This window comes from Mobula birostris, unplaced genomic scaffold (genome assembly GCF_030028105.1).
Source record: "Mobula birostris isolate sMobBir1 unplaced genomic scaffold, sMobBir1.hap1 scaffold_536, whole genome shotgun sequence".
NCBI lineage: Eukaryota > Metazoa > Chordata > Chondrichthyes > Myliobatiformes > Myliobatidae > Mobula > Mobula birostris.
Genome location: NW_027278267.1, coordinates 149,533 through 162,227, shown reverse-complemented (window position 1 = coordinate 162,227; position 12,695 = coordinate 149,533). Strand labels below are relative to the sequence as shown.

General features: G+C 42.7%; 1 protein-coding gene across 2 annotated transcripts in view; it reads left to right on the top strand.

Moving 5' to 3' along the window:
• Positions 1-5,928, top strand: part of LOC140193366 (butyrophilin subfamily 3 member A1-like) — an 82,268-nt gene extending 76,340 nt beyond the window's left edge. For both annotated transcript variants that reach the window (XM_072250692.1, XM_072250694.1), the window contains one exon: positions 5,313-5,928. In XM_072250692.1, coding sequence (XP_072106793.1) covers positions 5,313-5,845 — 533 coding nt within the window. In that variant the 3' untranslated portion in view covers positions 5,846-5,928. The remainder of the gene's footprint in view (positions 1-5,312) is intronic.
• The last annotated feature ends 6,767 nt before the right edge of the window (positions 5,929-12,695 follow it).

Below are 12,695 nucleotides of genomic sequence, written 5' to 3'. Positions count from 1 at the left end.
AAGAAAATGTTCGACGTTTAGTCTGACTCGAGTGCATGTCTGCTTCACCCAAAGTGCCAAAAAGAGCAATCAGAGGGTTAGGTTCTAAGTGGCAATTAAGAATGTGGGATTTTTTTTTTTTTTTTTTTTTTATTTCAAAATATACTTTATTCAAAAATAAATATATACAATAAACCATTCAATAACTTTTCATCCTTTACATACGTTTCCATTATACTCAGTAAAATACCCGTGTTTTTAGCCACCCACGTGGCACTCCAGTAGTTCAGCTTAGCATCTCATTGTTGAGGGGTATACTCCTCGCCCACCGACCCCTCCCACTCCCACGGGTGGAGAGACCTATACTGTGGTCCTTCCCCACCGGGCCCTTGCGGTGGCTGCACCAAGTTTCAGTGCGTCCCTCAGCACGTACTCCTGCAGCCGAGAGTGTGCCAGTCGGCAGCATTCTCCCACGGACATCTCCATGTGCTGGTAGATCATCAAGTTTCGGGCTGACCAAATAGCGTCTTTCACCGAGTTGATGATCTGCCAGCAGCACCGGATGTTGGTCTCCGTGTGCGTCCCCGGGAACAGCCCGTAGATCAGAGAGTCCTCTGTCACGCAGCTGCTGGGGATGAAACGTGACACTAGCCCGTCCATCCTCCTCCACACCCTCTTTGCGAACTGGCAGTGTGCAAAGAGGTGGGTCACAGACTCCTCCTCACTGCAGTCCTCCCGTGGGCAGTGGGGTGCGGAGACGACGTTCCGGGCGTACAGGAGGGCTCTGACTGGGAGGGCCCCTCTCACCGCCAGCCAGGCGAGGTCTTGGTGCCTGTTGGTGAGATCTGGCGATGAGGCATTTTGCCAGATGAACTGGACAGTCTGCTCAGGGAACCACCCCACTGTGTCCATCACGTCCTTCTCCTGCAGTGCCTGCAGGACACTTCGTGCCGACCACTGCCTGATGGCCTTGTGGTCAAAGGCGTTCTCCTGGAAGAACTTTGCTACGTGGGATAGGTATGCCGGCAACGACCAGCTGACTGGGGCGTTGCGCGGGAGTGGGGCCAGACCCATCCTTCGCAGCCAGGGCGACAAGTAGAACCTGGGCACATAGTGGTACTTGGTGCCCACATACCTGGGCTCTACACACAACCTGATGCAGCTTGAAAAAACCTCTCTCCTGAATTTCTCTAGACTAGGACAGGCCCAGTACATATGCTAAGAGAAGCCTCACCCCCTTTACACTTATCACAAATGGGACTAGTGTCAGGGTAAAACTGTGATAATTTAGTTTTAGACATATGAGCCCTGTGTACAACCTTAAACTGCAAAAGGCAGTGGCGAGCACATGAAGAGGTTGAGTTAACTGACTTCAGAATTGAATCCCAAACCGCATCAGATAAGGAAATATTTAAATCATGCTCCCAGGCAGTTCTGATTTTATCGAAGGGAGCACGCCTCAAGATCACTAACTTATCCTGAATAACAGATATTAAACCTTTACCCAATGGATTGATACAAAGAAACAGGTCCAGAACATTTTTCTCAGGTTTCTCAGGAAAATTTGATATCAAAGGGTTAATGAAATGTCTAATTGGAAGATATCTAAAGAAGTGAATAGTACGTAGGTTGAACTTTACAGACAGTTGTTGAAAAGTTGCAAAACGATTATCTATAAAAAGATCTTCAAAGCGCCTAATACCCTTTCTATACCAGTCATAAAATGTTGAATCCCACATAGAAAGTAGGAAAAGATGATTGTGTAAAATAGGGCTAGAGAGGGAGAAACCATGAAGGTCGTTATATTTTCTGAACTGAGCCCATATTCTCAGAGTATGTCTAATCAGAGGATTTACATTTAGTCTGGGCAAATGACAGGGGAGTGCAGATCCGAGAAGTGCAGAAATGGAAAGATCCTTACTAGAATTCAACTCCATTGCCACCCATTTTGGGCAGTCAGACTGATTATGGAAGAAAAACCAAAAAATAACACAAGGAATATTGGCTGCCCAATAATATAAACAAAAATTAGGCAAGGCCATACCAACTTCCTTTTTAGATTTTTGAAGGTGAGCTTTATTGAGTCTAAAGCGTTCACCCTTCCATAAATAGGACAAAATGATAGAATCTAACGCTCAAAAAAAGCTTTAGAAATAAAAATTGGTAAAGACTGAAATAAATACAAAAATTTAGGAAGGATATACATTTTAATAACATTAATTCAACCTACAAGAGTCATAGACAAGGGTGACCACTGTGTCAGATTCTGTTTTGTAGAGTTTAGAAGATTGGTAAAATTTTCTCAAAAAAGATTCTTAAAGTACCTTGTTACTGTAATACCAAGATAAGTGAATTGGTTGTTAACTACTTTAAAAGGGAGGTCATGGAATATTAATACTAGTGCTTCTCTGTTGATTGGAAAGAGTTCATTCTTGTGTAAATTATGTTTATAACCAGAAAGCTGACTAAATTTATTAAGAAGTGAAAACATTCGGGGTAAGGAGGTAGTCGGGTTTGATATAAAAAGTAAAAGATCATCAGCATAAAGGGAAACTTTATGCTCCACACCTCCGCTCCAAATCCCCATCAATTCAGCACAGCTACGAAACACAATCGCCAGTGGCTCGATAGCCAAATCAAAAAGTAAGGGACTTAGAGGGCATCCTTGACAGGTGCAATGTTTAAGGCTGAAAGACTGGGATTGCTGAGAGTTGGTCAAAACAGAAGCAGTAGGACATGAATATAACAATTTAATCCATGTAATAAAACTTTGTCCAAAATCAAATTTTTCTAAAACCGCAAAAAGGTAATTCCATTCCACATGATCGAACGCTTTCAGGAAATAACACATTCAGGAGTCCCAATTGAGGGTGAATATAAGATATTAAATAAGTGCTGTATATTAAAAAAGGGAAGGCGATTTTTAATAAAACCAATTTTGATCTTCAGAAATAATAGAAGGTACAATGTTCTCTAATCTACGAGCCAAAACTTTAGCCAAAATTTTAACATCGACATTTAACAAAGAAATCGGCCTATACGAAGAACAGTCTGTTGGATCTTTACCTTTTTTGGCTAAAAGGTAAAAGGTCATACCTCGTTAAATGATGCTGGCAATTTGCTGTGTTTAAACGAATCAGATAGAACTAAAAATAATTGAGACAGAAGCAGTGAAGAAAATGATTTATAAAATTCTACAGAAAAGCCATCAGGTCCAGGAGATTTACCCGACTGCAATGCAGAGATGGCAGATGATATTTCCTCTAGTGATAATGGCTTATTGAGTTTCGCTTTAAAGTCAGAGGAGAGCGAAAGAATATTAAAACTGTTTAAAAAATGCTCGATAGAGATACTATCATTTAAAGATTCAGATGTATAAAATTGGGAATAATAGTTCTTAAATGTATCATTAATATCAGAATGATTCGAAGTAATGTTCCTATTTCCCATTCAAATTTTTGTAATTTGTTGTTTAGCTTTAGAGCGTCTTAGCTGGTTAACTAAAAATTTACCGGACTTATCACCATGAATATAAAATCGACTCTTACTTTCAAGAAGTTGGCGTTCAACTGGCTGAGTGTAAATGAGGTCAAACTCATTTTGAAGTTCTCACTTTTTATACAGTTCGGGATCTTTGGTCTGGGCATATAATTGGTCTGTTGCTTTAATTTGACTAAAGCAGATTTACCTGTGAGTCTTGGAACAGAGGAGGATCAATCGAATACTGGATCAAACCAACAGTTAAAATCACCGCCCAATATGAGGGAATATAAACTCACGTCAGGCAATAAAGAGAAAAAAAACAATCAAAAAAGTCCACATCATTTGAGTTGGGAGCATAGAGGTTAGCCAAGACCAGCCTATTGTTATACAGTTTCCCAGAGACAATAATAAAATGACCATTTGTATCCGATACTTTGTTGTGAAGCTCAAAGGGAACATTCTGATTAATAAGGATTGAAATCCCCCCTGGCTTTAGCCGGAGAAGCAGAATGGAAGTGCTATCCCACCCAGCTAGACATAAGGCGAGAGTTATCAGAAATACGAATATGTGTTTCTTGCAAAAAAGCAATGTCAGCTTTGAGCTGCTTAAGATGTGAAAACACCTTCCTTCTTTTTACAGGATGGTTCAATCCCTTAACATTCCAGCTTCTAAGATTCACTGTGATTTCAAAAAACATCAAGGGTAGTAGGCACAAACATCCAAATAACAGCTCTGGGGCAAAAGTATAAGACATGAAAATCAGGACAAAAAAAAGTCCTGAGTAACAAAGAATAACTAAGGGTTGTATAAATAGTGTTGGCACTAGGGAACCATCCCCTCCCTCTAATCCCAAAGCAAGAAAGCTACCAAAGAACAGCAGAAAGCTTTTCAGAAAAAAAATTACCTCTAAACCCAACTTCCAGTTCCTGAATATATTCATAAGCTCTGTTTAATTAACAGTTCGTAAAAAAAGAAAACTTATGCACTACGAATTAAAATTGTACATAAAGAAAAAAAGAAACAGTACCATCAAAGAGTATTAGACTTAACTCACCCAAGTAATAATCCAGAGTACCATACCGGCAAAAAACTATCAACAAGAATTCAGTAATTAAAAATTTAATTGAAAAAGAGAACAGGGAAATTCCAGTTAAACAGGGAAGCCCAGGTAATTTCTGAGATGTACAGTTCTGGTTACCTTTCAAAAGGAATGCTGTCATTAAACTGAGAGGGAATAAAACAGATTTACAGGGACATTACCAGGACTGGAGGGTTTGGTTTACAAGGAGAGGCTGGGACTTTCCCTGGAGCTGAGGAGGCTGCCAGAGGAAGTTTAAAGGAATAATGGATATACACGGGCAAGTGGGACAAGCTCATTAAAGCAAGTTGGTCAGGATGAATGAATTCGGCCGAACAGCCTCCCTGACCACCTCTTTAAATGCCTCCAGTTTTCACTCACCCCGTCCTCACCTGGATCCATTTGTTGCTGCAGCCTTCCTCACATCCGTTTACACTGGCTATTTTCCTCTTTCTTTCTATTTTTGTTGCTGGCTTTCGGGCTCAAACATCGACTGTCTGCAACTCCCTCCACACATGCTGCTTGAGCCGCTGAGATCCTCCAGAATTTTAGTGTGTTGATCGGGAAAAATCCGCTCGCCACCCGGTGGAAAAATCTCGGGAAGATGCTGGTTGTCCATCCGCTGTGTCTGGGTAAAACCCCGGGAAAGGGTCCTGTCGGCCACCCGACTATGCCTGAGGCCTAGCGGCCTCTCCGCCGGTCCCGGGTCCGCGCTGCCCGAGTCTCCCCCCGATCCCCGGGGACTCTCTAATTCTCTGCTTCTCCCCCCAGTCTCTGTCACCCTGGATGTGGAAACGGCGAGTCCGCTGCTCGAGGTGTCTGAGGATCGGAAGAGTGTGAGACTGATCGGGACCCGGAGGGATCTCCCTGACACCGGGAAGAGGTTCACAGACCGGGCTTGTGTGCTGGGATCGGAGGGATTCACATCGGGGAGACATTACTGGGAGGTGGAGGTGACGGGGAATCGGTTGTGGAGACTGGGAGTCGTCGCAGAGTCTGTGAAGAGGAAGAGACGGGTCAAACAGAAACCGCAGACCGGATTCTGGATCATCCGGCGGGTTAATGACGTGATGTGGGTCCACACCTCCCCTCGATCCCGTCTCCCTGCCGGTCCCATCCCCGGGAGGGTGGGAGTTTATCTCAGTTACCAGTCCGGGACAGTTTCATTTTACAACGCGGAGACCAAGTCCCATCTCCACACCTTCACTGGGAATAAATTCACAGAGAAACTTTATCCTTTCTTCTGGCCTTGGCATGAAAACCAGTGGCTGAGAATCTGCTCCGGTTCCGCTCCGGGTCTGTAAACGGGTCGGTCCTGGGACCGGCGTCAGGAGTAAGTCAGTGTAAATATAAATGTGCGGAGAGTGAAATAAACACGATGTGAGAATTATCGATCCATTAATTTTAACTCGTTCACTGCATCCGTCAACGGAACAGAAACACCGCGGATTCAGCAGCAGCCGCGGGCGGCGGGTCCTGAGCTCCCCGGCTCCCCCGGGTGCTAAAGTCCACCGGGACTGACTGGGTAACGGGGACAAGTGGTGGTGGGGCTGACTGGGAGAGGGAGGTCAGGGTGAATCTTCGGGGACGGGACAGGCGCCGGTGGTAACACACAAAGTGCCAAAGAATCGGTACAGAAAGGTGGAAGGAAGGGGGAGTAAAAGCTGACAGCTGATCCGGATGAGGGAGGGGTGGAGTGTGGAAATGTGTCAGAAGCTGGGAGGGGAGAGGTGGTGGAGACAAAGATGATGGAATCTGGTCGGAGGGGGAAGTGGAGACTGGAATAAAGGGAGGGAGCTGGGGAGGAGTGTGTGGGGGACGGGAAAATGGAGAGGGTGGGAAAGAAAATGGCCACACGCTTCCTGTGGGATTATCATTGTGGAATTGGGTTCCTATTCCCTTAATCTTCCTAGTGGCCTCTAGGATGTGATCTGTGAAGTGAGTTCTGTTGTCCTGATTCATGTCGTTTGTAAGTACAACATTCTTGTCCAATCTGGGCATACATGGTTCCTTTCTCAAAGTCCAAAGCGTTTTGGATTTGCAATGGACCCTCACCAATTTTGCCGACAATTTAGATACTGCTTATTGGCTTGGATTGAGAGCATATGCAGTTTAATTTACAAACTTTTCCAGTGCTGATGTCATGTTAATCAGTTCCTGTGCTGCTTTACCGGCTCCCTAGGGAAGTGTTACATTCCCCAGGGACAAGATACTCCTGGATAGGAACATGGAGCTGAGGAAAATCGAGGGCTGTGGATAAGCCTAGGTAGTTCTAAGGTAAGGACATGTTCGGCACAGCTTTGTGGGCCGAAGGGCCTGTATTGTGCTGTAGGTTTTCTATATTTCTATGTAACACCAAGTCCTTTTTACTCTGGGGTTATTGTCTTACAGAGGTATACACCGTCCTCTGAAACACTGGTTGGTTCCAAGTTTACATCCCCATCCCCCAGTGACATTCTGCCCATCTGATAAGGGGATGAAGGGGTCTATGTTTCTCAGTCTCATCATCATTGTACCAGAAATACCCTGGGCTGACGGCTCGGACCAATTAAAGTCACAGTTCATCTCTGTTTCAGTGAAGGACACATCCATTTCTACATGTGCCAGGACAGCCGTACACACCCAGCAGCTTGAGAGTTCGTGGCAGGGAAAGGACATGATCTAATCCAACTGCCATGGTTAGGCACCGTCTTACAGTGAGAGGTGTGAATCCATGACGGTTTGTCTCTTACCTTGATGGCTGTGTTAGTGACCAGCAAAAACTGAAATGGCCCTTCAAATCGAGGTTCCAAACAGTTCTTTCTTTTAAATGTCCGCAGCAACACGTACTCTCTGGGTTCAATGTCGTGGCATTTAAGGCCCACACGACTGGTTTCTGGTTTTCTTTTACCTGTTGATGATATTTAGTGATGCTGCCCGGGTCTCATTTCTCTGGTAGCTTTAGCAGTCGACCAAATGCTCTCTAGTGCAGCCCACATCTGAGACCAACTTATGCACAGAAAGATCCCAGGTAGCCACCACAGGCTGTCCCCAGCCCGGCTACAAAGGAAGGAGGGTTGGGCAGGGGGAAAGCAACCCCATCCCGTAAAATCCCAGAGCTACAGAAACACCAACTAAAGCTCCAAAGACCTCATCCCTGGGAGAGGAAGGATCTTCAAATTCTTGACCCACACTGGGAAATCCTGTCTTACATCACTACAGCTCCTTGTGTGGGTTCGGTCTAATAACACACGACTGTAATTCTATCCCGTTGCCTTCTCATTTGTAATTTTGACTTCCTTCGATACCAAATGCTGTAAATGTGTTCTTCACTCTCTGACAGACAGATTCAAGTCAGCTGCTAACCAGGTTTCTTTTCAAAGCCTTTTACTGTCGTACTCCAGGGTGATCACTCTGCATGCGTGGCCCATTTTGTCTCCCCTAGGCCCGGTGACTTGACCAGCTCAGTGGGGCAATCTCAGGGACGACCACATTGACAAGAATCTGAAGTTACGTCCAGTCCAGAGGGGGTGAGGAAGGCTGATGTCCTCCCTTCAACATCAGTCGTGAATTTAAAGTTAACAAATAGCTTTGCTTGTCACACGTACATCGATACATACAGTGAAATGGGTCGTTGTGCGTCAATCACCACCACAGTCTGAGGATTGTCCTGGGCGCTGGACACAGTTCTGGTACCAACATAGCATGCCCGAAACTTACTAACCCCAACCTACACATCTTTGGAATGTGGGAGGAAACCGGAGCATCCGGAGGAAAATCACGCAGTCACAGGAAGAAAATGCAAACTTACAGACTGCAGTGGGAATTGACCCTGGGTCACTGGCACTGTAATAGCGTTACGCTAACTGCTGGGCTGCCGTGACACCCGAATTGGATGGGTTTTTACAACAATCCTGTAAAAATGTCACCGTCACTGATGCTAGTGTTTAAGGCTAGATTTACTTGATATTTCAAGTTATGTCCTGAGTCGTTGGTGATGAGGTTCAAACTCTTGTGACAGTTTTAATTAGCCAGACCCATTTTTTCCCCGGACTGGGGAATCGAGAACTGATGTATAAAGTGAGAAGGAAAAGATGTGACAGGAATTTTCACACAGAGGCTGGTCAGCCATAGGAAGTATTTCCCGGGGCAGCAATAGCTAATAGGAGGGAGCATAATGTTAAGAGATTGGAGGTAAGTATAGGGGGTTGTCAGAGGTAGATTTTTACACAGAGAGTGGCGAGTGCGTGGAACGCTTTGTATGGGTGGTGGTAAAGCAGAAACAAAAGGTTGTAACTGGTCGTTAACTTACAAAATGTTGTCAGCTGAAGTCGCTCGTTTTGACCTTCTCAAGGGCAGTCGATGGGCAGTAAATGTTGTTCCTGCTGCCGATGCCCACATTCCGGACACGATAAATTCTTGCGCCTGTTCCCAGCAATTACATTTTGTTTCTGCTCTTCCTGCAGTACCGGTTTTCAGCAGCAGGCGGCGATCCTGCACCGTGAAACTGACCTTTGGGCCGCTCGCCATCCCCGCCCTCTGGTTGAAAGCGGTACTGCAATACACTTAATTTCATCCCAGTAGATCGTGGAAAAAATGAAAAATAAATACACAAATACTGTTGTAATGTGAGCATTATAAAAATAAGTAATACTAATTAGGGTAATGGTAATGTAACAATACTCCCAATGCTCAAAGTTGTTTGTAAAGAGAAATTGTTTCCGGGTTGCGGGGGTTTAGTTCCGTTCTTTCTGCGCACTGCGGTCGATCAGACCGGAAGTAAAACCCTGCAACCCGGAAGCAACCTCTTTTTTAAATTACATTTTTATTGAATACGTACAAAAACACTAAACATATGCTAAAGGGAATCACACATAAGCAGCAACAAGTATATAACTATCAACTTTAAATATACAAATAAACAAGAAAATCCACTGTAAATACTGTTGGACAGAAGGAACTAAATCTGAAAGGAGTCAGAAGACAGAAACATTTACAGAAATTACTTTCCCGGAAACGTTGATAAATTTGTACACTCTACAGCTTTCTGGTTATGGGAGGTTTTCAGAGCATTAACGTATAGTTTGAAGTGACATAAAAAATATAAATGTAAGTTTCTTATTGCTGTATTTGCATTTATGGATATAACATTTGCTGTAAATTAACAAAAGATTCATGATAAAGAAATGATCCCTATGAGATTTGGTATTATTATTAAACCCAAATAAGACATTTTCAAAGCAAAAAGTAAAATCCACATTAATATATTGATCTATAAATTGACAACATCAACCCGAAATGTTTTAACATATTCACAATCCCAATACAGATTAATTAAATCCTCTGGATATAAACCACAAAAAGAACAGTTAGTTTCAATATCAGAATTAAACTTGTCAAATAAACATTGGTTGGATAATATCTTTGTATAATTTTAAATGAAATTTCTTTAATTTTATTCCTCAATAAAAATTTATTAAATAAGCCCCAAATACTCCTCCACCTCAGATTCCAAAAGCGACTATTCGAAAAACAAGCAGCCATAGGAATAGAAGTAATGTCTTTTTGAAACAGACTTCTAAGACCTCTATAATTTTTTTTAAAAGACGAAGGAAAACAAATCTTTCCTACAGCTCTACTGGATGGATCCAAGCTGGGTAATTCAAACACCAAATATGATGCATTTCTAAACAACATAATTACACCAGAGGGAATTGCATCCATAACAACAGCAAATTCTTTTGGAGTCACAGGAGATTCAAAGGTGGATAAAAACTCAGTGTAACTCAATAAAGTACCACTTGAAATAAATAACTGTTTAACTAACAAAATATTATCAAACCAATCTTTATGAAACAAAGATTCATTCTTATAAGTTATGTTGTGGTTATTCCAGATAAAGTAACTATAAGGAGAAAAATTGTGTTTGTAAATCAAAGACCAAGATAAAAGCATCTGTTTCTGAAACAGATAATCGGAGAGGAACTTTGTCTATTTTGTAATTACATAAAAGAAAAAATTTCAATCCACCAACCTGGGAAAAGACAAAAGAAGGAATACAATTCGGTATCGAAGTAGGATTACGTAAAAATTGCTTAATCCAAATAATTTTAGAAGTGTTATTAAGACTCTCAGAATCAAGAAAATTTAGACCCCCTTGTCATAACTATTCATGTGAGCAGATTGTTTATATAATGAACTTTGTTTTTCCATAAAAAGTTAAACAACATGGTGTCTATCATTTTACAGATTTTTTTTAATCGATGTATAAGGGGAGAGTTATATATACAAGCCTAGAAAGACCTTCTGCTTTACAAAGCAAAACCTGGTCTTACAAAGATAAGTACATAAGTAGATTGAGTACAGTCTTTAAGAAGAAACAATTCACATTTGTGAATATTTCAACAGAGGCCTGAGGCTTTGGGAAAAAAACAGAAATACAGTTTAAAGCCAATGAGATTTCTGAAGCATCATTTAAGAAGAGAGTCGTATCGTCTGCAACCTGACTAATCAGAAAATTGGAATTTGCACAGGAAATGCTTTTCAGAGGACTAGACTCGATGGAATAGGTGAGCAGCTGAGCACATAAAAGGGATAAATAAGGTGAGATAGGACGACCTTGTCTCACCCCGCTATTCACATCAAACCTCGGTGAAGCCCCCAACTTCAACTTTATAGAACTATTGGCAGACATCCCACCTCTGCCGGAAGTTCTGGGAGTCTCCCGCATATTAATAGTGGCTCCCTGATGCCTGCAGATTATATCCAATGTCCCGGAAATCAATTTTTTGAGAGCGAGCAAGCAAGAGAGAGAGCGCAAGAGAGAGCACGAGAGCGAGCGAGAGAGCGAGCGCGAGAGAGACCACGAGAGCGAGCGCGAGAGAGACCACAAGAGCGAGCGCGTGCCATGGCAGAGTGTTCCAAAATAAGAAAATATAAAACGTACGTCACCCTGGACTACACTAAAGTGTACCCCTGCCTAATGGGGGTCAAAATAATGACAGTGTTGCTCGCTGCAGTGTTTGCAACAGTGACTTTTCTATTGCCCATGGTGGGTTAAAATGTAAGACACGTTGAGGTGAGTTTAACATTGTCATTCGTTCATTAGCATAGTTAACGTTATTTAAACTAGCTGGCTAGCTGCTAAGGAGGTACTTTATATTGCAGACATCCCACCTCTCCCGGAAGTTCCGGGAGTCTCCCGCAAATTGATGGTGCTACCTTCCTGAAATGAGTTTTTGCAGGGTGGGATGTCTGTATTAGCGTTTGTGCACAAAGCCTTAACAGCCTTACAAAATAATGGACTAAATCCAATTTTACCAAGAGCAGAGAAGATAAACTGATGCTCAATAGTATCAAAATCTTTGTAGAAATCTAAAAACAGTATAAGACTGTTGTAGCGTGGATGAAATAGCCGGAGAGACAGAGTCACTGGTAGATACAAAGCAGCTTCTTTATTCCACACATCAAGGTACAGCAGGCATCTACGGACGGAGACGCTTTCGGGAGAAAGCTCTGCTAGCCCAATGTGAGCTCGATATTTATATGCTAAACACAAAGGCAATCGCTACTTGAAAAGTTATAGACAATGCGTAGACAATGCTTCCTATTGAAGCTACATACAAAATATCACCCCACCTAACTCCATCCTTTCCTTCCGACGCCAACGTGTCTGGGTTGGTATCCACAGTCTTTAAGAATGCAATTAAATCCACAATCCATTTATTTGGCATTTTACGAGCCAACATAGATGACAATTAATATTTATAATGTATAGATAATACTGTCTTCGAAACTACAGCATCAGGTCAAACTACGGCGCCAGAAGCATCTGGTATTCACACCGTTTTAGGAAGCGCATTGTTGTGGACTCAATCCACAGTACTTTGTCAAATAGAAGTCTGGTGGCCAAAGTCATTTAACTGTAAACAAATCATCTACCCAAAAACTCACTCTAACATTTCCTCCTATTGACCCTCCTGGACAAAATTCAATTTGTATCAGGAAAGGCCAACCTAGGAGTATCTGCTCAAATAAGGCAGCAAAAATGCCGTCTTGAAATCCACCTCCCGCCCCCACAATCTTATGTGCCTCTATCTATCCTGGCATTACCTAATCGCTACCTACCAAACGTTCAGCAGTGAGGCTGTTCCAAGTCTTTAGAAAAGCGGCTCC